Source organism: Ictidomys tridecemlineatus, chromosome 7 (assembly GCF_052094955.1).
Source record: "Ictidomys tridecemlineatus isolate mIctTri1 chromosome 7, mIctTri1.hap1, whole genome shotgun sequence".
In the NCBI taxonomy this organism is placed as follows: Eukaryota; Metazoa; Chordata; class Mammalia; order Rodentia; family Sciuridae; genus Ictidomys; species Ictidomys tridecemlineatus.
The window spans coordinates 37,132,781-37,155,125 of record NC_135483.1 but is presented as its reverse complement, the minus strand read 5'-3'; the positions used below and the strand labels follow the sequence as shown (position 1 = coordinate 37,155,125).

Genomic DNA, 22,345 nt, shown 5'->3' with positions numbered 1-22,345 from the left:
AAGTACTGATACATGCTATAAAATGGATGAAACTTGAAAAGTCTGTGCTATGTCAAAGAATCCAGTTACAAAAGTTCACATATTAGAGGATACTATTTATACAAAATTTCCACAAGAGGCAAATTTATAAAGACGGAAAGTACATTAATGGCTTGTTTAAGGTGAGTAAAGATGAGAGACGACATAAAGGTGGGGTTTCCTTGTAAGGAGATAAACTGTTCTAAAGTTCATTGTGTTTACAGTTGTATAATTCTATGAATATGCTAAAACCCAACAAATTGTCCACTTTAAATGAGTGAATTGTATGATGTGTGAATCATATTTAAATAAAGTTGCAATGTAAAATAAAGTTATGCATATAAGTTATATATAAAAATATATTTTTTTCAAGGAAATAAAAATGCTACAAATGTAGTTGTGTTTATTCCAGTCGCTTCGCTTGCCATGAGAAAAATAACATTTTTCTGTAGTTGATACACATGTATTTCTTTCATTCTCAGATTTTTACTACATTTATTTTGTTTACTCATTTTTTTTCACTTCTTTATTTGAACTCTTAACTCATTAGCTTCTCTTTTTCTTCTTATTTAATAATATGTGCAAGTTTAGCTATACTTTCTCTTTGAATACATCTTCTGTTTTAGCTGCATGCCTAGTTTTGGCATGTACAATGATTATCATTCAGTTCTAAATATTTTATGGCTTTTATCTGGGATTTATTTATTCAGAGGGTGTTTTTTAAAATTCTAAATGAATGAGGTGTTGGTTATCACATTTTTACTAGTGTCTAATTTTATAGCATTGTGGTTAGAAAACATGCTGCATTTAAATCAGCATTTACTTTATGATTTAGTACATAGTATAAAGTAAAATTCAATTTGTAATGTAGTAATGTGTGGTCACGTTTTGTAAGTGCCTGAGGTATGCTTAAAAAGCAAAGCATTTAATTGTTAAAATTACAGATGTTCTACCTGCGTTTTCTATATCTATTCTACTTCCATCAATCAAATCTTCAATATTCTTACTAAACTTTGGACTGCTTTTGTCTCTCAATTGCCAAGGGACTATCAATATATTTTCATTTGTGTCTACTATTGTGTGTGTGTGTGTGTGTGTGTGTGTGTGTAATTATCTTGTTTATTCTTTTTTTTTTTTGGTACCAAGGATTGAACCAGGGTATCTTGCTTATCCTTTGCAAGAGAGTTCTCCTTTCTTCTTTCCTACATTCTCTCAGAATTAGTTGGGTTCTCTTTATTCTCTTTTTTCCCTACTCTTCTGTTAATAAAATTATAAATCTCATGTCTACTTTTTAAATAATTACTATTAACTTTAAAACTTTTTATTATGGATTCAAAGTAGGTTGCAATGAATTGTTCAAGTAGGTCAAATACATCCTTCTAGCCACACTCACCATGTGAACATATTATGCAACTAGAGTAAATATCAAAACCAACAAATTCATCTTTCCTCGGTCATACACACACTAAAGTCTGTGTATGTGTGAGCGTGTAACCATCACCATCAAGATACTCATCTGTACCATCACCCTAAGACTTCCTGATGTAACCCCTTTAGAGATACACTATCCTCTCTTCCACCCCATTCCTAATCCACAGCAACCACTAATCTGTTCCCCATCTGTATAAAATTTCACACATTATATAAGTAGAATCATGAAGTATGTATACTTTTGAAGTTAACTTTTTTTCCCACTCAGCAAAATTTCCTTCAGGTTCATCCGAGGTTGCTGTATCAATAGTTCATTCAATTCTAATTGCTGAGGAGTATTCCATGGTATGGATACATCACAGTTTGTTTAACCATTCAGTCATTGAGTGGCATTTGAGTAGTTTCCAGTTTGGGGCTGTTACGAATAAAGCTGCTATAAGCATTCATGTACAAATTCTTCCTGAAAATAAGTTTTCATTTCTCTGGGATAAATGCCCAAGAATGTAATTGCTGGGTTGTGTGGTAAGTCCATTTTTAGTTCTGAAAGGAACTGCAAGACTGTTTTATAATTTTACATTCCCATCAGTGATGTATGAGAGATCCAGTTTCTCCACAAATTTATCATGCATTCTTGACATAAATTCTATAATCAATATTCCCATCCTCCTGAGCACTATAAAAACTTCCATTTGCATTGACTACTATCTGTTCTCTCTTCCCTTAGATGTTGTTGACTGCTGTATTAGCATACTGACTAGTTCTACCTTGTCTCAATATTCTCAAAATAGTCATTGTTATTATTTTTTAAATAAAATTTTATGTTTAGAGCAGTTTTAGGTACATAGTAAAATTAAGCAGAAGGCATGGAGATTTCCCATAGACCTCCTGCCCCTACCCAAGCACAGCTGTGCTTGGGTGGGGGCAGGAGGTCTATGGGAAATCTGTCCCCATCTCAAGAATGGTACATTTGTTACATTTCATGAATCTGCACCGACACTTCATCATCACACAAAGTCCTTAGTTTATGTTAGGTTTCAGTCTTGGGCATTACATGTATCCACTATTATAGAATTATACAGGGTAGTTTGCCTGCCCTGAGAATCTCCTTTGTTGAGCTATTCATCCCTCTCTTACCCCAACCTCACTTTTCCAGGATGTCATATAGTTGGAATCATACAATATGTAGCCATTTCAGATTGGCTTCTTTCTCTTAGTAATATGCACATTAGGTTCCTCCATGTCTTTTCATGCCTTGGAAGATCTTTTTTTTTCTTTTTTTTTTTAAGCATGGAATGAACTTCCATCTTCTGGATGCATTTAACAATTCACCTACTTATGGACATCTTGGTTGCCTCCAAGTTTTGGACAATTATGAATAAAGCTGCTATTAACATCCACAGGCAGGTTTTTGTGTAGACCTAAGTTTTTGATTGCTTTGAGTGGACACTAAAGAGTATGACTGCTGGACTGTATGGTCAAAGTATGTTCCGTTTTATAAGAAAATGCAAACTATCTTTGAAAATGGTTATGCCATTTTTCAGTGCCACTAGCAATGAATGCAAGTTCCTGTCCTTGTTACTATTTTTGAATATAATACTTTGCCCATTTCTTTTCTCATCACTGCACACCCTTTTAAAGTCTACATTTCAATTATTTTTAGCATATTTGCCGAGTTGTGCAGCCACCCCCTATCTAATTTCAGATATTTTCATCACCCCAAAAAGAAACTCATCTATTAGTAGTCACTTTCCATTCCCTCCTCCCTGAAGTCCCTGGCCACCAATTCTGCTGTTGGTATAACTTGAACATTTTTACATAAATGGATAAGACAGTACATTGCTTTTTAATGTTTGGTTCCTTTCACTTGGTATAATGTTTTCAAAGCTCATCAAGCTGTAGCATGTATCAATATTTAACACACAACAGCATTACTATTCTTTTTTAAAGCTATGTAATATTCCATTTTATGGACATATCACATTTTATTTATCCATTTGTCAGCTGGTAGCTACATGGGTTGTTTCCACATTTTGGATATTATTTTCTTGTATCTTACATTTTCTCTGGGTTCAGTGTTCTTCCTGAAGAAACTTTAGCAGCTCTTTCAGTGAAATTCTTTGAAGTCCAAATTCTGTCACTTAGGAAATATCTTCATGTTATCTTTCAAGTACAGAAAGTACAGGCTGACAGTTATTTCATTCAACACTTTGACAATATCATCCTATTGTCTTCTGGCCTTTGGTTGAGAAGTTAAAGCAGTTAGTCTAATTGTTGCTCTGTCATTTTTCTCAGGATGCTAAGATATTCTCTCTCTCTCTCTCTCTCTCTCTCTCTCTCTCTCTCTCTCTCTCTCTCTCTCTTTTTCAGTTTCACCACAATTTCTCTTTGTGTGAACCCCCCCTCCCACCTCGGGGCTCATTCTTCTTCAGTTGAAGGATTCATGTCTTTTACAATTTTGTTAAGTTCTCAATCACTATCTGAATGCAATTTATCCTTTATTTTCTCCATAATGAATTCTTCTTACTAGTACATTAGACCTTTTCATTCTCTTCTTATTTCTCAGTTCTCATATATGCTAAATTCTGGATAATTTCCTCAGATCTATGTTCTAGTTTGCTTTCCATCAGTGACCTCCCTCCTCTGAATTGAGTCTTATGTACTTCTATCAAGCCAATCCCCATATTATACTGAAACATATTTTTTCACAAGTCTATTGCCCCTCTACATCATGAGCTCCTTGAAGGCAGAGGTGTGACCTCCTCATGAAATCTTCTTTATAACCCTAATGACAGAGAAGTGGTTTATTAAATACTGTTTGAAATACTATCATATTTATTATAAACCATCTAAAAATGGTAAATTTTGGCCATTGGATATAGAAAGTTATTGAAGGGAGTAACTATTTTACAATCAACTGGAGTTTGCATCTACCAAACACTCAGTTTTTGTGAGAACAAAGGTTTTTTTTTTTTTCAGAATTCAGATTTCAACAATTAAGAGGGACTAAGAATGTGCAATAAAAAGCTGCTTGCTGACTTTTTTAAAAAATTCATTTGTTCTTTTTAGTTATACATGACAGTAGAATCTATTTTGACATATTTATATAAGCATGGAATTATGCTAACTAGGATCCCAGTCTTGCTTGCTGACTTTTAAGTGAATTCATAGTACACTGAAGAACAGGAAAAATTTAGGTACAAAGCAGGTATTAGAAACAGTTCCCCAAAAATACTCAAGATAAATTGGTATATATTATCCTTTATTATCCCAAGATTTTTCTCTAACTTAATTAAGGGTTGATTACATCCTCATTAAATTCCGTTAGCATTTACCCCAAATAGCAATATGGAAGGCCTCATTAATGCCTGCCATGGCTGGGATGCTGATGGTCTCCCAAAGGTCCATAGATTAAAGGTCTGGTTCCCAGGTAGGCACCTGTGAGAGGTTCTGTGGACCTTTTGGGGAAGGGTCTTATGGAAGGTCCTTAGGTCACTGGGGGCACACCCAGGAAGGGGACTGTGGGACCCTGGCTCCTTCTTCTCTCCCTTTTCCTTCCCTAGGTGGACTCCGCCATGGACATCCAGCACCCACCAGAGGCCTAAAGCTAAAGGTCTGCCCAATCGTGAACTGGAACCTCTAAGCTGTGGGCCAAAATAAACTACTTTTTAGAAGTTAATCAGCTGAGGTATTTTGTTAGGGACAGAAAACTGACTAACAATGCTCTTAACTGATGGAGAGGCAAGATTCAAATTTGTGTTGCTTTTAAAAAGAAGGCGGTTTCATTTACATTCAAGGACATACAGGAACTTGTAGTAACCACTATTAAATACTGTTTCCAATTAGAGTCTCTGGCAAATTTGCTTTATGACTACAAAATCCTCATCTGCAATCAGAAGTATCATCTGTGTACGGCAGGCAGGCCCTAACACATTTTTTATCCAATTAAAGATGTCTAGTTTACATCATTACTTGTTCAGCATATTATAAAACCAATATGCTTTTCATTCTAAAAACAATATGTTTTCTAATATTTTAGAATTAGTGGAGGCTTAGGTTCTTTCTCTCTCTCTCTCTTTCCTTTCTCATACTCAGCCCTTTACTAATCTAGAGACAAGCCAGGAAAAAGAAGAAAAGAACCAGAGAAAGAATGTGACTTATGCAAAGTCACACGGCTAGACAGTAGCCACATTTTGGCCCCAGGGCACCCAGGCCAAGACTGAATCACTTTCATGGATTGCAATAGGTGACCTTCTGGCTAGTCAGTGGCAATGCAATACAATTTTCTTAATTGGCAAAATTGATTTCTTTTTCTCAGTGTAAATTAGAGAAAGCAACAGTAGCTGGGAGAAAAGGTTGCTTTACATCTTGGTAATGTGGTTATAAGTACAGCAACACAGGAGGATGGCCTTGATTTTTAGAGATCATTGTTGTCACCATTGTAGCTTAATCTTTGGCTTTTCTAGGACTAACAGATGGTGGCAGCCCCAGCAAACAATTTATCTAGAATGAGGTTCAAAATGTCAGCATCAATGAGTATTACAATGTCTTAAGTTTATTTGAAATAACAACCTTCTATCCTATTTTTTCAAGCCAGAGTGTTCTTTAGAAATTTCACCTTGACCTGTACTATTATGTTATGACCTGTAATCGGTGAGTGGGGCAGTTCAGCCACATGGAGATAGGACATGATAATATGGGAATGTATGCAATTGGTAATAGTTTGTGCAAGTTCTGACTTTGAACTCAACCATATTCCTGGCTCCACCTTCAAAACACAAACTCAGAATCAGACCAATAAGGAGGTTAGTAGATGGCTCCTAAGAACCACAGATTCAGAGCTGGCTTTGAACACAGTAACAATCACATTCAATTCATGACTGGAAAAATGCTATCTCCTGTTCCAGACAGTAAAACATGACTGACTTTCAGAAGCTTCAGTCCATGGCTGAATGACCCCTTTGCTTTCTCTGGGCCTATGGCAGCAAAGTACATCATGGTGGGAGTGCATGATAGAGGACACCCGCTCACTTCACGGTGGCCTGAAGCAAAGAGAGAAGAGGTGAAGGAGCCAGGGTCCCAATATCCCCTTCAAGAGCATGTGCCCAATGGCCTAACTTTCTCCCACTAGGCCCACCTCCTAGAGATTCTGCCATCTCTCAATAGCACCCCAGGTGGCAACCAAGCCTTCAACACATGGGCCTTTAGGGGACAAGTGAGATACCAACTACAGCAGATGTGGAAGATTAATGGCAGAGAGGTAGCCCATGGAGCAGGAAGACCAATTAGGAGACTGCTTCAGGAGTTTAGACAAAAATATAGGTGCAATGAGGACAGGTAATTATAACAGGCTAGAAAGAAGCAATATTAATAGTTGGTGACCACTGAAATATGGTAATGTCTTTTAGATTACTGGATAGATTAGACTATTCTTACCCTAATCTCCTTAATTCTTGTAGGTAATTGAATTGTCTGAAATACTAATCTAAAATTAAAACTATAATCCCATATGTGAAAAAGAAGAAAGGAAAATTTTCATTCAGGGACAGATTTTTAATTTGTTATCTTGGTCACTGCATGCTATAAGGTTATTGCATTCCTATCATGAGAAAGTCTCATGACATTGGATCCAAATCTGGTGATTAAAAGCCAAAAGAAAAGGTCAAGGTTATGTAACACCATATATTGTTGCTGTTCTTCAAGTTGTTCTGTGCCAGTTTCTAATCAACTTTAAAATCTAGGCAGAAAAACCCAATATAATGCCTTCTCAGACAATTAAGAACTATTACTTTCTTTCTTCTTTTTTTTTTAAACTGGGAACACATTTACTTACATAATTTTATATTCCTTATTTTTAAAAATGAAATTCCATCAAGGATAAGCTCTAGTGTAAGAAGCCACCCTATTTTTTTTTTTGTTTCTGAAAAAATTAAGTTTCAGCAGGACCAATTTATGAGAAAAGGAGCACATTTAATAGCACATTCTTTGGGAATTTTTAACACTTTGTTAAAAGGAGAACAACAATAGTGGAGAAAAGGAGGAACTGCAGTTAAGGAAGTCTTAATCTTGGTTCCATTCCAAAACAACTTATTCCTGTATAATATCAGAAAGGGAATGTTTGAAACAAAGACAGACATACTGAACACAAAGAACAATATTGTTTGCATTCAGATCAATAAGGGGTCCCATAACTTTCATATTTCGCAAAAACCTGTTTATAATCATAATTTTTTAAATGTGCAATTCTTTGTTTCCAGTGAAGCAGTAATTAGGTTGCTTTTTGCAGGCCCAGCCCAGGGTTTAGGGTGAGGCTTCCAACCTAAAGCTGTGAGCTCACTCAGCTGCCTCTCTTTCCACCACACCTGCCAGGGTTTCCGGAGGACACTCCCCTTTGGCAAACAGTGCCTGCCTTGAACTCCAACTGTAGTTTGCCAGCAACCTCCCAGGAAGATGGAACCCTATTGTCTCTATCAGGTGCTAGCCATTGCCAGAGTTTCTGCCTCAGAGTGCGAGGGTTCATGATGTTGCCACTTAGTGACTGATCTCTGCCAGACTCCTGAGGCCCTTGCCACCCACCAGACCAAATCTTTCTGAAATCAGGACAGGAATCAAGTTCAAGTTTGCTACATGTCTTGGACATTGTGACCTGGGCTCTTTTTTGCCTCCAAAGAGCCAGCCCTCACAGCCAAGCTAATTTCCCCTATCCCCAAACCCTCTCCCAGCAACACTCTCACATCCTGCTTGTCCAGTAGCCAGGTCCCAACAAGCCTCATGGTCAACATACACATAACACCCACAGGACTCGTCAATGCTAATTATTATTTGGGTCAAAAGACTTGTAAAATGTGCAGCATATAAATCACAATTACCCTTTCCTTTATGGCTGTGGCAGCTGCTTGTAACACAAGGTCTGCTTTCGTCTTGCTCACAAAGAGTGACTACAGTGACTCAGGCAGTCACAGTCAAAGGTGTCTTACAGTATTTCCTCATACAACAGTACTGTTAGTCCTGCAAGTTTAAATAGTCCATCAATTATATAAATAAGGATGACTTCACTTGAAAGCGCCCCTTCAAAGTTGTTTTTCAAGAGTTCTTTCAATAAATTTAAAATTTTTGTTATAAATCAATCATTTAGAATTATAAATATTTATGGGGTACAAAGAAATGCTATGATTTATAAATAAGTGGAATAATTAAATCAAGCTAATTAATATAGGTATCACCTCAAGTACTTATCATTTTTTATGGTGAGAATATTTTAAATTTAGCAGTTTTGGAATGTATAATACACTCTACACCTGTGCAACAGACCTAAAAGTAATCTCACCTTCTTCCCTGGGAAACTTTGTACTCCTTGACCATGTCTCCTGGGCCTCCCACTTCTCAGTCTGTGCACCACCACTCTACTCTGTCTCCATGGGACGGATTGTTTTAGATTCCATATAGAAGTAACAATAGGTGATATTTCCCTTTTTGTGCTTGGCTTATTTCACTTAGCATAATGTTCTCTAATTCAATGTTGTTGAAAATGACAGAATCTCCTTATCTTTTAAGGCTCAGTAGTATTACATTGTGTAGATACACCACATTTTCTTTATCCAGTTGTCTCTCAATGGATACTTAGGTTGAGTCTATTCCTTGTCTATTATGAATTTCGAGTATAGCAATGAACATGGGGATGCAGACATCTCTTCAACATGCTGATTTCAACTTTTTTGGGTAAACATCCAGAAGTAGGGTTGCTGGATCATGGGGTAGTTCTATTTTTAGTTTTTCTGAGGCAGTTTCTCAAGGATTTCTAAAGCATTCTCTCCCCTGCCCACACCCCGCTCAGAGGCAGTATAAAAACGCAGCTACATTTTGAAGGCCTAGTGTGTTTACTCACTTCTTTGATCGCTGCTCACACTGCCCTATTGAGAAGCCTCTCTGCTCCTGATTTGTATCATATGGTTGCATTTCTGGCCCTTGTTATTGATTAGCTAGTCCCGATTTCTCTCTTCGATTTTTCCATCAATAGGAAAGACCAGAGAGAATTTCTTTGGTAGGGAGGGGATAAGTCTAGAACTTAGAAGTAAGTAACTGAATAGAGATGATGCTAATGAAAGTGTTTCAGAAATTAATCCTATAATCTAAGCTTTTGAAGAGATTACTGCTCAGGTCCTATCCACAAAGTCAAGGCAGCCCAAATGGGGAGTTGTTTTGTGGGGGATGATCATGTGAGCCAGGATACAGAAAGGGAAGGTTCCGGATGTACTAGGATGGGCATCAGCCTAAGGTTTTCCCATGAAAACATGATTTACAGTAGGAGGACCTGAAGCCACCTAGTAGGAACTGTGTTTTGGGCACACAGTATCCCCTTCTCTTGGTATAGAACCCTCTATTTTGTAGGGTCATCTAATTCTTCCCAAGGGCACCCATATGCTTCAGGGACCCTGAGACCAGTTACTCTGTGGTGACTTCTATGCGACAGGACATTTTCCAAACCCCACCCAGCCAGAGTAAAGCCCAGGCTTTCTCATTAGTGGTGAAGAACACCAAGCTCTTCTCTGTGTAGCCTAGAGGTGAGTCTGCTAAAGTGGGGAGCAAACCTGAAGAACAAAAGTTGAAAATGAGAGTGAGAAACAGTGTTCACCATTAGAGCCCCTGGATCAAGACTGGTCTGAGCCTGAATTCTTCCAGCTTTTTTTCTGTATCTAAATGGATTAATTACCTGTATTATTCAAGTCAGTTAAAGTTAAGTTTTGTATAAAGTGCAATCTACAGCCTCTTAACTTTCAAAGCATTTTTGGTAGAAAAGGTTCAATCAGAAGACAGAGGAGAGACTGACTACTAACACTACGCTCAAGAAATAAGGCCAGTGATCCAAGTTCTTGAAAGAGGGAAACAATTTGAAAGTTGCAAAGAACTTTCTGGTGATTTGGGAAGCCAGTGCTGAGGTTGCAGGCGGGCAGCAAGACGTTCATTTTATGCAGACCTGGTGTGACCTGCCAAGCTCAGGGTGGGTCTGGAAGGAATCGTGATGAAACCCGATCTTCAGTGAGGTGTGGAGTGCATGACTGAACATACATCCACCTGTATTGACATTAGGGATCATCATCGGCAACTCCTGATGTGTGCCAGTGGTGACAGGAGACCATGGTGAGAGTGACAATGGGCTAGGCAAGAGACATGGTGAGGCAAAGGCACAGCTATAGCTGGGTGTGGTTGTGCACACCTATAACCCCAGCTACCTTGAAGGCGAGGAAGAGGAGGGCAAGTTGGAGGACAGACTGAGCATCTTAGTGAGATGTTGCCTTAAAATAAAAAATAAAAAGGGGGTGGAGGTGAAGCTCAGTGGTAGAGCACACCTGGATTCTATCCCCAGAAAAGACAGTACAGGTGTGCATTTCCTCAGAGCTTTGTGAAGGGAAATATAGTGTTACCTGACAGCTCCCAGGCAATCAGGACACTGGTGGCGGTGGAAGACTGAGTAAAGAGCTTTGACTTTGTGTAAAACCTAAGTCAGCTGGAACTCAGGGCAAGGGGAAGGGAGGCTATTAAAAGGAATAAACTGAGTAGAGGAATACAGGCTCTTCAGGGGGAAAAACACAACAACAACAATCCAAAACCAAACAAAAACCTAAGCTAAAATAAATGGCACAAAGTCTTACCTTAACTCTGAATAAGCCTTCTCAGAGTACTGGTCTCCTGATTGGTTAAAATACAGTCAGGTTCTATGAAATATGATCACACCACTGTCACCAAACACCACTGTCAACTGTTACCAAGGCTACCCATCCTGTCTCCTTAACTAGAAGTCTGGAAAATGGCGGAAGACATGAGAAGAATCCTTGGCTTAGCACATCAAGACACCAAGTGTTCCAACTAGGAAACTACTCTAATTAGGAAGTGCTGTGGAATGTGACTCTGGGAGAGTGGAGGGGAGGCAAACATCAAAGGGCATGAGGAAGACACAAGATTCAGAGGAACCGTGGATACAGGTTAAAGAATGCAAAGTGGCATCAAATAGCTGGCATGATTTTTCTGATTTCCATTTGCAAGAGCTAAGTCCAAAAATTACCAGAAAGCTATATTTTATGAAATTTCTTATAATACAGGTGGATTGTAATATCACTAATAATAGGTGGTGCTTATTGGGTACTTTCTATGTGTCTGGCATTTTGCTCTTTGACATCTATTATTTTATTCTTACAACCCCTCAAGGTATGTATGTGTGTATATATGTATGAATTGTTATTTCCAATATCAATCAAGTATGCCAAGAAATGGAGAAATCAAGGGACTAGCCAACATACAGAGCTAAGAGGGTGAGTTTTAAACATTGTGCTAGGGGCTGGGATTGTGGCTCAGAAGTAGCGCACTTGTCTAGCATTCGAGAGACCTTGGGTTCAATCCTCAGCACCACATTAAAAAAAATAAAAATATGTGTCCACCTATAAGTAAAAAATAAATATTTTTTAAAAATTGTACTATACAGGAACAAAAAATAGTTTTGAGAATGTCATCCTTTCCACAGTGAGCTTTCAAAGGCCAAATGGAACAATCAGGCAACATATTTAAAAGAAACTGTTTAAATAATTCTTCTAAGCAAACAAAAGGCATACATTTTTCAAACTATCTAGGTGAGACATGCAAGTTGAATAGTCATAGTAATGCTAATGTCCTTAAACCTTTAAAAATGTAGAATAGATAACTGCAAAGAGAATTATCTAGATGGATAAATTACTACAACAAATTCTTACAAGGCAAACACCCTTATAATAACTATTCAGATCAGGAAAGGGAAATTGGGCCCCCACCAAGCCTCACTGCCCTACCCGATCACTGTGACCTACCTGCTGCCAAAGAACCACTGGCATGACTTTGACAATCCTTTCTTCCTTTTCCTTATACGTTTACCACCCAAGTGTGTAACCCTAAAGACTGTAGCTCCGTGTTGGCCTTTTTTTTTTTTTCCTACTATGTCTTTCAAGTCTATTTTAATCTATAGCTTTTTTCTCTCTCCATTTCCTCCTGTAAAAATGATTTCTGAATAAACCAGACCTTGCAAACCTGCAAACTGGCAGTTTCCCATAGCCTGGATTTGGCTGAGTGTATCAGTGCAAATATTATAACTAGTCAGTAAAAATCAAGCCATAAGGAGGGTGTCAGGTAGATTTAAATGTAGACACCTGTTCTGCCAAATTCATAAGTGCACTAAAACTCAGTTTCTCTAACAAAATGTTGCTCTTTTTTTTTTTTTTTAAACATAGCTTGGATCCAGTTGCTTTGCGGTAACCTGCCTCTTTCTTCCTTCCTGATGCCTTAGACATTTATTCCCAAGAAAACGTGGTAGAGGAAAAAATACCACATTAGATGTATAAGGAAGGTCAAGAAATCAATAAGTATAAACAAAATTTTTTAAAGAGAATTTTTTCTTAGGAAATAAATAAAAATGACCAGCAACTTATATCAAGCCCTTTGATTATCTGAAAAATGTGGTGCTTTTCTTTCTTTAAAAGATAAATCATATGTAGTTACTGGCAGAAAAGACATGGTATCAAAGCAAAATCAATATAAGGGCAACATAAAATCGCTGATTTTTCTTAAGTACAGCAAGAAAAACCATATACATTTCTATCTTCGCATTTACTCTCCCACCACATTCTTTTCAAGCCCCAATCTCTAGCAGTGGCCTTTGGTCATGGAATAAAAATATCTTTGCCATTAAACCTACTTGATAAAAGACCTTGGGGCAAGTTATTCAACACAAGCTTCCCTACATGAACAGTAAGGATACTATATACCTTACGAAGTAGCTGGGAGCTCAAACTAGATAATAGCTATAAAGTGTCACATAGTAAATGCATAACAAATGTCAGTCTCTTCTTTGCCTCTTCTCTGCCAACTGGTATCAATTTTCATTTAAATCTGTTGACTTTAAAAAAAATCAAACTATTGAGAATCAAAAGTTCAAATAAAGGACATAAAAATTTTGGGTTTTCATCTCACCAGGTGCAAAATAAATCTTTCTGACAATGTCCTTATGAATAGAGCCACTTAGCACTATGCATGAACTTGAAGAACCAACAACAAAATTCCCCTTTGCAGTATTTCCTGCCTTCCTCCTCTTCTGCCCGGTCCCTCTACTACCTCTCTGGATTAGTCTTTATTTGTTCAACCACGTAGCATGAGGGGCCTGGAACACTTCTACTCCAAACCTAACTTTATTGGGAAGGAAACTGAGATACAGAGAAAGAAAATGACTTGCTCAGGGACACTCAGCTAATTAACAGTAAAGACAACAGTTCAGTAGGGCTACTCCTTGGTGGCTAGGCTTTCTCCACCTGTGCATTCCTATCACAAATCTGGTTGCAAACTAGATGCCCACAGGAGTCAGTAGGTAAAAGAAATGAGAGCAAAGACAGGGGCCTCAGTGGAGGGGGTTGGGCCACTCTGCTCCCGTTCACAGTGATCCTGTAGGGAAGAGGGCTCTGAATTGCTAGAATGTCTTAATAGTGAAGGAGATGATGGAAACCTGAAATTTTATGGTTAATCTCACTTACAAATGTTGACAATATATTAAACATGTTTAAACTTCTCTTCAGGTAAAATAAGCACATCTATGCACTGGACTTAGTCCACAGCTGGCTATTGGAGGGCTCTGCATGCTGCTAAGCCTAATTTAAATTTATTTAATTTTATTTGCTTTGATTCTTGCACACTCTGCTCAAAAAACTTCAAGGGCTCCTGATGGTCTGTAAGATAAAGTCTAAACTTCCTTGCTAGTCCTTTATGGCAATCCAGGACCACAGCCAAGGTCCTAAGCCCTACTTCAACCTTGCAGTCCATTTCTGTCTTCCGCTGCAGCCACAACAACCAACGAATTGTCCTTTACATATGAAAATGCACAGAAAGGCACCTGCCCAGGTCACCAGGGCCCACTCCTTGGTCTCTAGGCTTTCTCCACCTATGCATTCCTATCACAAAACCCTGCCTTGCCTTTAGCTCCAACACCACTCTCCATGAACACATCCAGAATGGCCCCTGCTGCCGGACTTCATATCATTTACATATGACACCACATACTCTTTGTCTTGGAGTTATTTACATCTTCCCAAACACCTAACAACATTCATGGAAGGAAAGTTTTGGATCTTGAACTATACCAAATAACCCCACAGTACTTTGTACAGCACAGTGAGTTCAATAAACATCTTAGGAACACTATCCACTAAAAACTTGTGGATCCAACTATGCAGAACTGTATCACATCCATGCTTCTATAGCAGGGTTTTTACCAAGTAGACAGGCTCTTGCATGCAAAAGGATGACTACTTCACCTTCCTGGCTCCCCAAGACATCTTCTCCACTGAGTTGGCACTTTCTACATGCTTTGAGATTTCCTCCTCTAGAAGCACTCATGTTTCTGCCTTAGACAACATTGTTTCTAAGCAGCTACTGTTAAATAGCCATGTGCCATATGCAGGCATTTCATGGGGAATGAGTCTTTCTCAATAGAGTAAGATTAATTAAGCAGATCTGATGGTAATCACTGTGAAAGGTACAGAAAGCTGGACTATCAGCAAACAGATACTGTGCAAATATTTCAGATTTGATAAAATCAATGAACCCTAACAAGGAGCACTAAATCTTGGCTAGCCAGCAACCAAGGCTAATTGTGATCGCCAGCATCAGAAATTTGTATCTCACACTTTGTTATTCTGGAGCTGCACCCATGTTCAGTCATCTCTAATCAGTTAGTGTCAAAAAGGAAAAGAAAGAAAAATTGGACTCCATTTAATTTTTACTGGCCTGGTTAACTGTAGGGGCACTCAATAAAATGTGTGTTGAATGGATTTTTTAAAATCAATTTTTACTCTTGCTTAACATGAAAGTAATTATCCTTTCAGCAATTACTGAAAGGAAAAAAAATACTACAGTGATCTAAGACAGTCTAAATTTGCACAAGAATGGAAAAGCCGATACAGTCTTATTTCAAATCAACAACAATTTAGATATAAGCTTGGTAATTTCATTTAGCATATAGAGGTCACACCCCTTCTATCATGTACAAATATGAACTGTCAAAGGCAAGTTAAGCTTTGAAAACATTATCTGCCTCACATTTAATGTCACATGACAATCTGTGTTCAAGTAACAGAAGCCAAGACAATCAAGAATTCCAGGAAATGTTAAAGAAAACTAACGACTGCAGATGGTTCCACTGTGAAAACAATGTATTCTTCTGCTCTGGATGATGCCATGGTAGGTCACATCTATTAAACCTCTAATTTCTTTACCAAGAGTGGGCAATTCATTCCTAAACTTTCACTGGAAATGCTTCTAGTATAAGCATAGTATAAAAGATATAGTCCAAGAAGTTTCCATAAAAGTGATTCTTTTCCTTGTAACTCCTGTGGGTAAAAGGAAGGGGTGGGGGCAGAATAAGTCTTCAGTCCCCTGAGATTTCCCATTTTAATCTCTCTTGTGGCAAAGTATACTTGAAACAATACTCTTCCTTCTGTTGAAAACCTATAATGTGGACACGCGTATTTATCTTTATATAAATAAATTATCATCTGACTTTAGAAACAAACATCCAAGACACTGTTCAAGCATAAAAGGAACCTGGACCTTTGATATTGGTTAAAATCCCACACTGACTCCAATAACAACAAATATTTAATGGTTAAAATTTGTAAAATAAAAAGATTCATGTTTTTGTTAAAGAATAAGAACAAAGCAGCACTTAGGAAAACAAGAGGAAGCTTGGAAACCACTACATCAAGCTCACTTGTGCCCACGGAAAAGAATATAAACGCTGCAAGAGGCACGGCTCACAGAGATTGCGTTCTTTCTTTCTTTCTGTTTCTGTTTTTTTTTTTTTTTAACAACAACAACAAAAAAAAGGCAGGTCCAATCCCCTTTGGTATTATTAAGTGCGTTGTTTATGCTGATGTTTCCCAAAGGGTCGATGATGAAGAATGAAAGAGCCATGCAACTACGACCTGAGAATATCAGTGTTCCTCACACGGAAATGGAAGCACTAGGCACTTGGGGACACACCACCAGAGCATCTGCGTAGAGGTGACATTCGGATGCTCTTAATGAGTTTCCTACTTCTAAGAACCCGATTTTTTTTTTAACTGTACAAGGGTTCTGGGGTGAAAACGAGTGAAGATTCACCCACACCCTGGGTCTCCTTCTGGGAGCAGGCTGTGCACTCGGGCTGGGGACCCGAGGCCCTGCAATGGGCCGCAGAGGTCAAGGCCACATACTGGGTGTCCTCTCCCAGTGGCGGGCGTCCAGAAGCCTGGGGGTCCCCCTCTCTGCCAAATGAGAGGCAGTCAGGTCAGATGTGGCATCGCCGCGTGTCAGCTCTCCCCACTGGCACAGCTGGCGTCGCTCAGAGACTGGCCAGGAGGGCGCCCGCAGTCCCCGCCGGCCTGCGCGCGGATGGCGGGCGCCGCGGCCCCGCCCAGGTCCCCCCGGGCGGCGCGGGCGGCGGCCCTTACCTGGTTCCTGCGGTACCACTCGCCCGACAGCGAGCCATTGCCCGCGTCCGGCGCCCAGTACGTGAAGTTGCGGGACAGCTCGTCCAGGGCGGCCGAGGCGGCGTCCCCGGGGCCCGCGGGCGCCCGCGCCGCCATTAGGTCTCGCTCCTGGCGCTCGGGCCGCGGCCGTCTCCCCGCGGGGCCGCCCCGCCAGCAGGCCGCTACGAAGCCACTTCCTGCCCGGTGGCCCTGCGAGGCGGACGCGCCGGACACCTGGCTCCCGCCCCCGCGCGCGGCAGGTGCGCGCCCTTCCGCCAGCCCTGCCCCGCGCGGCCGCCGCCTCCCGCGCCCCGCGGAGCCCCGCGCTCTGCGGCCTCCAGCCCGCGGGGCCAGCGCCACGCTGCGGGGCAGAGCCCAGGCCCGTCCGCGCCCGCTGCCCACCCGTGTCGGGGCTAGAATTAGACGGTCTCCAATGCCCTCCTGCAAATCTCTGTCCTAGTGAATGGAAGAGCAAGGAGCCATTGACTAATAACCCCAAGAGCTACCTTCGCCGGACTGTACCGGGCAATTTCAGCTCTGTTACGTGTGCAGAGATCCTCACATTTGGATTTAAAATTGTTTGCATGTGGAAGAGTCAAGCGTTCCCCCAAATACTGTGAACGATGTGCGAATAAAGATCCCTGCAAATAATCTTGGTGCCAGCGCTTCAGAGATGCTTACTAACTGTTCCTGGAATGAAGGAGGAATCCCCAGTGGTAGCTGGAGGATCCCCACGTGTATTTGATGACTGAAGGGGGTTTCCTTCAGAAAGGACCAGAAGGAATGGCTGAAGAGTTGCCAGCTACTGCTTATAAAATTTTAGGACAGGAGAGAAATGTGAAATGAGAAATGAATGATGTTAAGAGCTCTAACCAGATGTTCTGGTTTTACCTGTTTTTAAATTGTATTACTACAATGATCAGTAAGGTGTCTCGCACTTTAAGAATAACATGCTTTTATATTGTTGCCTGAAGCGCTGGGACTTGGAATTCTTTCACTTACACAATGCTGAGATTCTTCCTAAATAATGTGCTTAAATAATGTACTCTTTCATGAAAGAGACCTTGGAGAAAAGAGAATTGCTGCCTAGCAGGGAATAGTGAAGATCCTATTTTTTTGTTGTTGTTGTTGTTTAATCAGTTATACATGACAGGAGAATGCTCTTGGATTCATTGTACACAGAGCACAAGTTTTCACTTCTCTGTTCACCAAGTAGGGTCGCACCATTCGTGCAATCATACATGTACCTAGGATAATGATGTCTGTCTCCTTCCACTATCTTATCCCCTTGCTTCCTCCCCTCATCTTCCTCCCCTTTGCCCAAAGTTCCTCCACTCGTCTTATGCACCCCACCTCCATTATGGATTAGCATCCATTTATCAGAGAAAACATTGAGCCTTTGATGTTTGGGGATTGGCTGACTTTGCTTAGCATGATATTCTCCAACTCCATCCATTCACCTGCAAATGCCAAAATTTCATTCTCTTTCATTGCTGAGTAATCTTCCATTGTGTATATATACCACAGTTTCTTTATCCATTTATCTATTGAAGGGCATCTAAGTTTGTTCCACAGTTTGGCTATTGTGGATTGTGCTGCTGAAACCATTAATGTGGTTGTCAGTGTAGTATGCTGTTTTTAAGTCCTTTGGGTATAGATCAAGGAGTGAGATAGCTGGGTCAATTGGTGGTTCCCGTCCAAGTTTTTTAAAGGAATCTCCATACTTCTTTCCAGATTGGTTACACCAATTTGCAGTCCCACCAGCAATGCATGAGTGTGCCTCCCCGCTGCCCTCCTGACTATTTCTTAAGGGAAATGTGCAAATAAGAGAAGAAAATGAAAAGCAATCTTTTCAGATACAGAAAAAAAAATAAGACGAATCATCTCAGAAGTTGTGTAGTTTCTTGCTTGAGCAACCAAAATGTTCTGTGAACAGTTAATGATGATGGTTAACTATTCCTAACTTAAAGAGGCCAATTTATTTAAAATAAATATCTGAAGGAAAAGTTGTATTTTTTTTAAATAACATCATATTAATTCATCTTGGTGACTTTATTAAATGCTTCTTTCTCTTCCTATGCCGTAGAGTGCAAGTAACAGAAGATCTAAATCAAAGCGGCTTAAGCCATAAGCATCTGTTATCTTAAAGGGAATGTTTCTCTATATGGTTCTATGACGTTGCCACAGGATTTTTCTTCCCTGTAGAGCTTTTAGACATCGGCCTGGTTCTTTTAAAAAGGAAAACTTTCTTCAGAACCACCCCCCCCAAGCTGCCCCACCCCCAGATCCCATTGGCCAGAACGCATCACATGCCTGTATCCTACTGCAAGGAGACTGGGAGAGTGATTCTTGGGCTTTTCCAGCCTTGAGAGTAGGAGGTGAGCTTTGCCAGCCAGGAATAACAAGGTAGACTGGGGATGGCAGAGGGAACCAGCAGATCCTGGCATGATCACTTTTTTTAAAAGTATTTCTATCAGCCAGGTTAGTAGTCTTGCCGTGTCTAACAAGCAAAATACTAAACAGATCGTGTTCCTTTCCAGTTTAAAATGCCTCCCATTCTCAACTTTGACACAATAAAGTTCACATTTTAAACCTAGCATGAGACCCTTTATGATCCGGCCCCTATTCTCTGCTCCACTCAACTCCTTCTCACTTTATTTTTAACTTAAAAAAATAATTTTCAGTATCTTTATATTTGTTTAAAGCCTCTAATTTGGAAAGAAAGTATTCGCTGCAGAAAGACATGATTGTACAGCCTACGACATGTTGTTCAACGGATTCCAAGATGCCATTGCCATTGCTGCTGCTGTCCTAGTGTATGTGGGTGGTTTCAATGAAGAATTCGTGACCAGAGTGCCTTCCCACACAGTTCACAAGGAGGCGGCAGGAATGCCGTGTGAACTATTTTGGTCCCAGCTGTGTAGGCGGAGCTGTGGAGACTGTTCTGTGCTTTGTGGTGGCCTCTGCCTTTTGCAGGGTTCTGCAGGGGATATCCTGTTCACTTTACAGGATGCCAAAAGTGTTTGATCAACCTCCTGTCTTCAGTGCCTCAACCTGGAGGTCTGTCTTCCTTGATTAATTCAAAGAATTCTATTCTGGTACCACATCATTTGAAGAGGGACTTCACCATGAACTTGGAGAACAGGATTACATTTGCCAGCCTTGCTTGGAATCTTCCACTTGCAACATAAAAGAAACTCTTTTTTTTTTTAAATTATTATCTTTGGCAAGAATCAGTCAACACTAGATATTGTGTGTGTAAGGGTCTAAGGTAAAGATTAGTTCAAAATTCACACATCATATACAAAAGCCGATTCCAGATTAGTGACTGTAATGAGAAAAGCAAAACTTGGTATCTTTTAGAATAACATTATGAGGTAATCCCTACAAAAAAAGTAGTTTGGCAGTTGTTATAGCGCAAAGAATGAAGGTAGATTATCTGTGTTCAAATCCTGACTCCACTGCTTAGTTGCTGGGTGACTTTGATCTAGTTGCTTAATTTCTCTGAACCTTTAATTCGTCTATCTGTAAAAGGGAAATATTGAGTACCAAACACTTAAGAAGTGTTGGATGAGTTTGGGCCATTACTATTTATAACCTTAGAAGAGGGAAGGATTCCTTAAACAGATACAAAAATACAAACCACAGAAGAAAAGATTGAGAAGTGTGATTATACCAAAAATAAGAACTGCTATAAATCAGTTGTGCAAAGTGTGAAAACATAAGTCACAAACTGAAAAGATTTATTTATCACCCAGATGACTGACAGATAATCCACATCCAGAATGTATGAATAATTCTAATAGGTCAGTTAAGAAAAGTATCATCAGGGCTGGGGACATAATTCAGTGGTAGAGTGCTTGTTTAGAGTACATGAGGCCCTGTGTTCTAGTCCTAGGACCAGAAAGAAAAAAATCATACAACCTTAGAAAAATGAGCAAAAACATACATGGTCATTTTTGAAATAAGAAAAAAATATGAGTGGCTACATAATCATATATAAAATACTTCTATCTAACCAATAGCCAGAAAAATACAAGTTAAAACCCCCAATGAGAACTATTTTTATATCCACTGGTTGTCAAAAACAAATTTTTAAAAATTTCTATGCTGTGCATTTTTAAAGATGTTGAGAAGTAGAAATTCAAGGCTAATGCTACTGATATTGGAGCTTGGCAATATTTTGTTAAGATGCAGATATGTATGTACCTACACAAAGAAACATTTGCCCATGGACAGAGGGAAAGTCATACAAGGATAAAAGCACTTTTTTAATAGCAAGAAACCTGGAAACCGCTCAAGTATCCATCAGCAGGAATAGTAGGCAAATGAATTTTTATACATTTAGGTAATGGAATACTATATAGCAATGAAACTCTCTGAACCTGAGTTACCCAGTGCATGAATCCCACAAAGGGTGAGTTCAGTTTGTTTGATATTCTGAATTTGAGGAGCTTGTGGAGTATTCAAGTAGAAATAGATGTGCAGAATAAAGGTGCACAGTTAAGAGCGGGGCCCAGGAAATAGATTTGGAAGTCCCCAGCACCAGAAAAATCATACAGCTAACATCTGCTCTAAAGCAATATTTAGCAAACCTCTTCTGTAAAGAACTGGGTAAAAATATTTTAGGTTTTGTGGATCATATAATTTCTGTCACAACTGCCATGGCCATATGGAGGTAGACCCAGATGACATGTGAGTAAATGGATGTTGCTGTGTTCCAATAAAACTTTATTTACAAAAACAGGAAGTGGGTTGGATTTGGCCCAGGGGTCACAGTTTGCCAACTCCTGGGCTAGAAAGAGAAACGTCAAGCATAGAACAAAAGGCAAAAAAAATTTTTTAAATTTGAGAGGTAAGTGAATATATTTGCTAGGTTTTGTGACATTTCTAATAACAGAATCCCAATTCAAAGGGAAATTGAATAAGTCCTGCTTAAAACCTGTGAGGGTGGGGTAGATCCTGGCCCCTGGATGTAAGAACATGGTTGTGGGGGATGGGCTTCATCCTCAGATCTGCTTCACATTGTGAGATCTTAGCCACAGCAGCTCCTGGTGTCTGTATTTACATCCTGGATTCAGAACTGTAAGGAGTCCCAGTTTTTCATGCCCCCAAAGGCAGAGATATCTGCATGATAATCCCCACCATGGCTCAGTGACCTCCAATTCCTCCCACTAAAAGCATCTTCCCAGTGATGTTGGGCTTAACTACATGGCTTGCTTTGGCAATGCAAACTGGATGTGAAAGGGTAAAGTTTCTAAGCTGCAAAGCCTGAGTTAAAATGTAAAGGACTAGGTATTGTAAAGTTTCTGAACTGCACACAGAACCTGAAATTCCTGAGGCAGTTAAGACAATGCCCGGTACTGACCATTTAGTTGTTAAAT

General features: G+C 39.7%; 1 protein-coding gene across 2 annotated transcripts in view; it reads right to left on the bottom strand.

The window, feature by feature from the left end:
- Positions 1–17,213, bottom strand: part of Nipal2 (NIPA like domain containing 2) — a 79,875-nt gene extending 62,662 nt beyond the window's left edge. For both annotated transcript variants that reach the window (XM_078016886.1, XM_078016887.1), the window contains exon 1: positions 16,944–17,213. In XM_078016886.1, coding sequence (XP_077873012.1) covers positions 16,944–17,078 — 135 coding nt within the window. In that variant the 5' untranslated portion in view covers positions 17,079–17,213. The remainder of the gene's footprint in view (positions 1–16,943) is intronic.
- Positions 17,214–22,345: the final 5,132 nt, after the last annotated feature.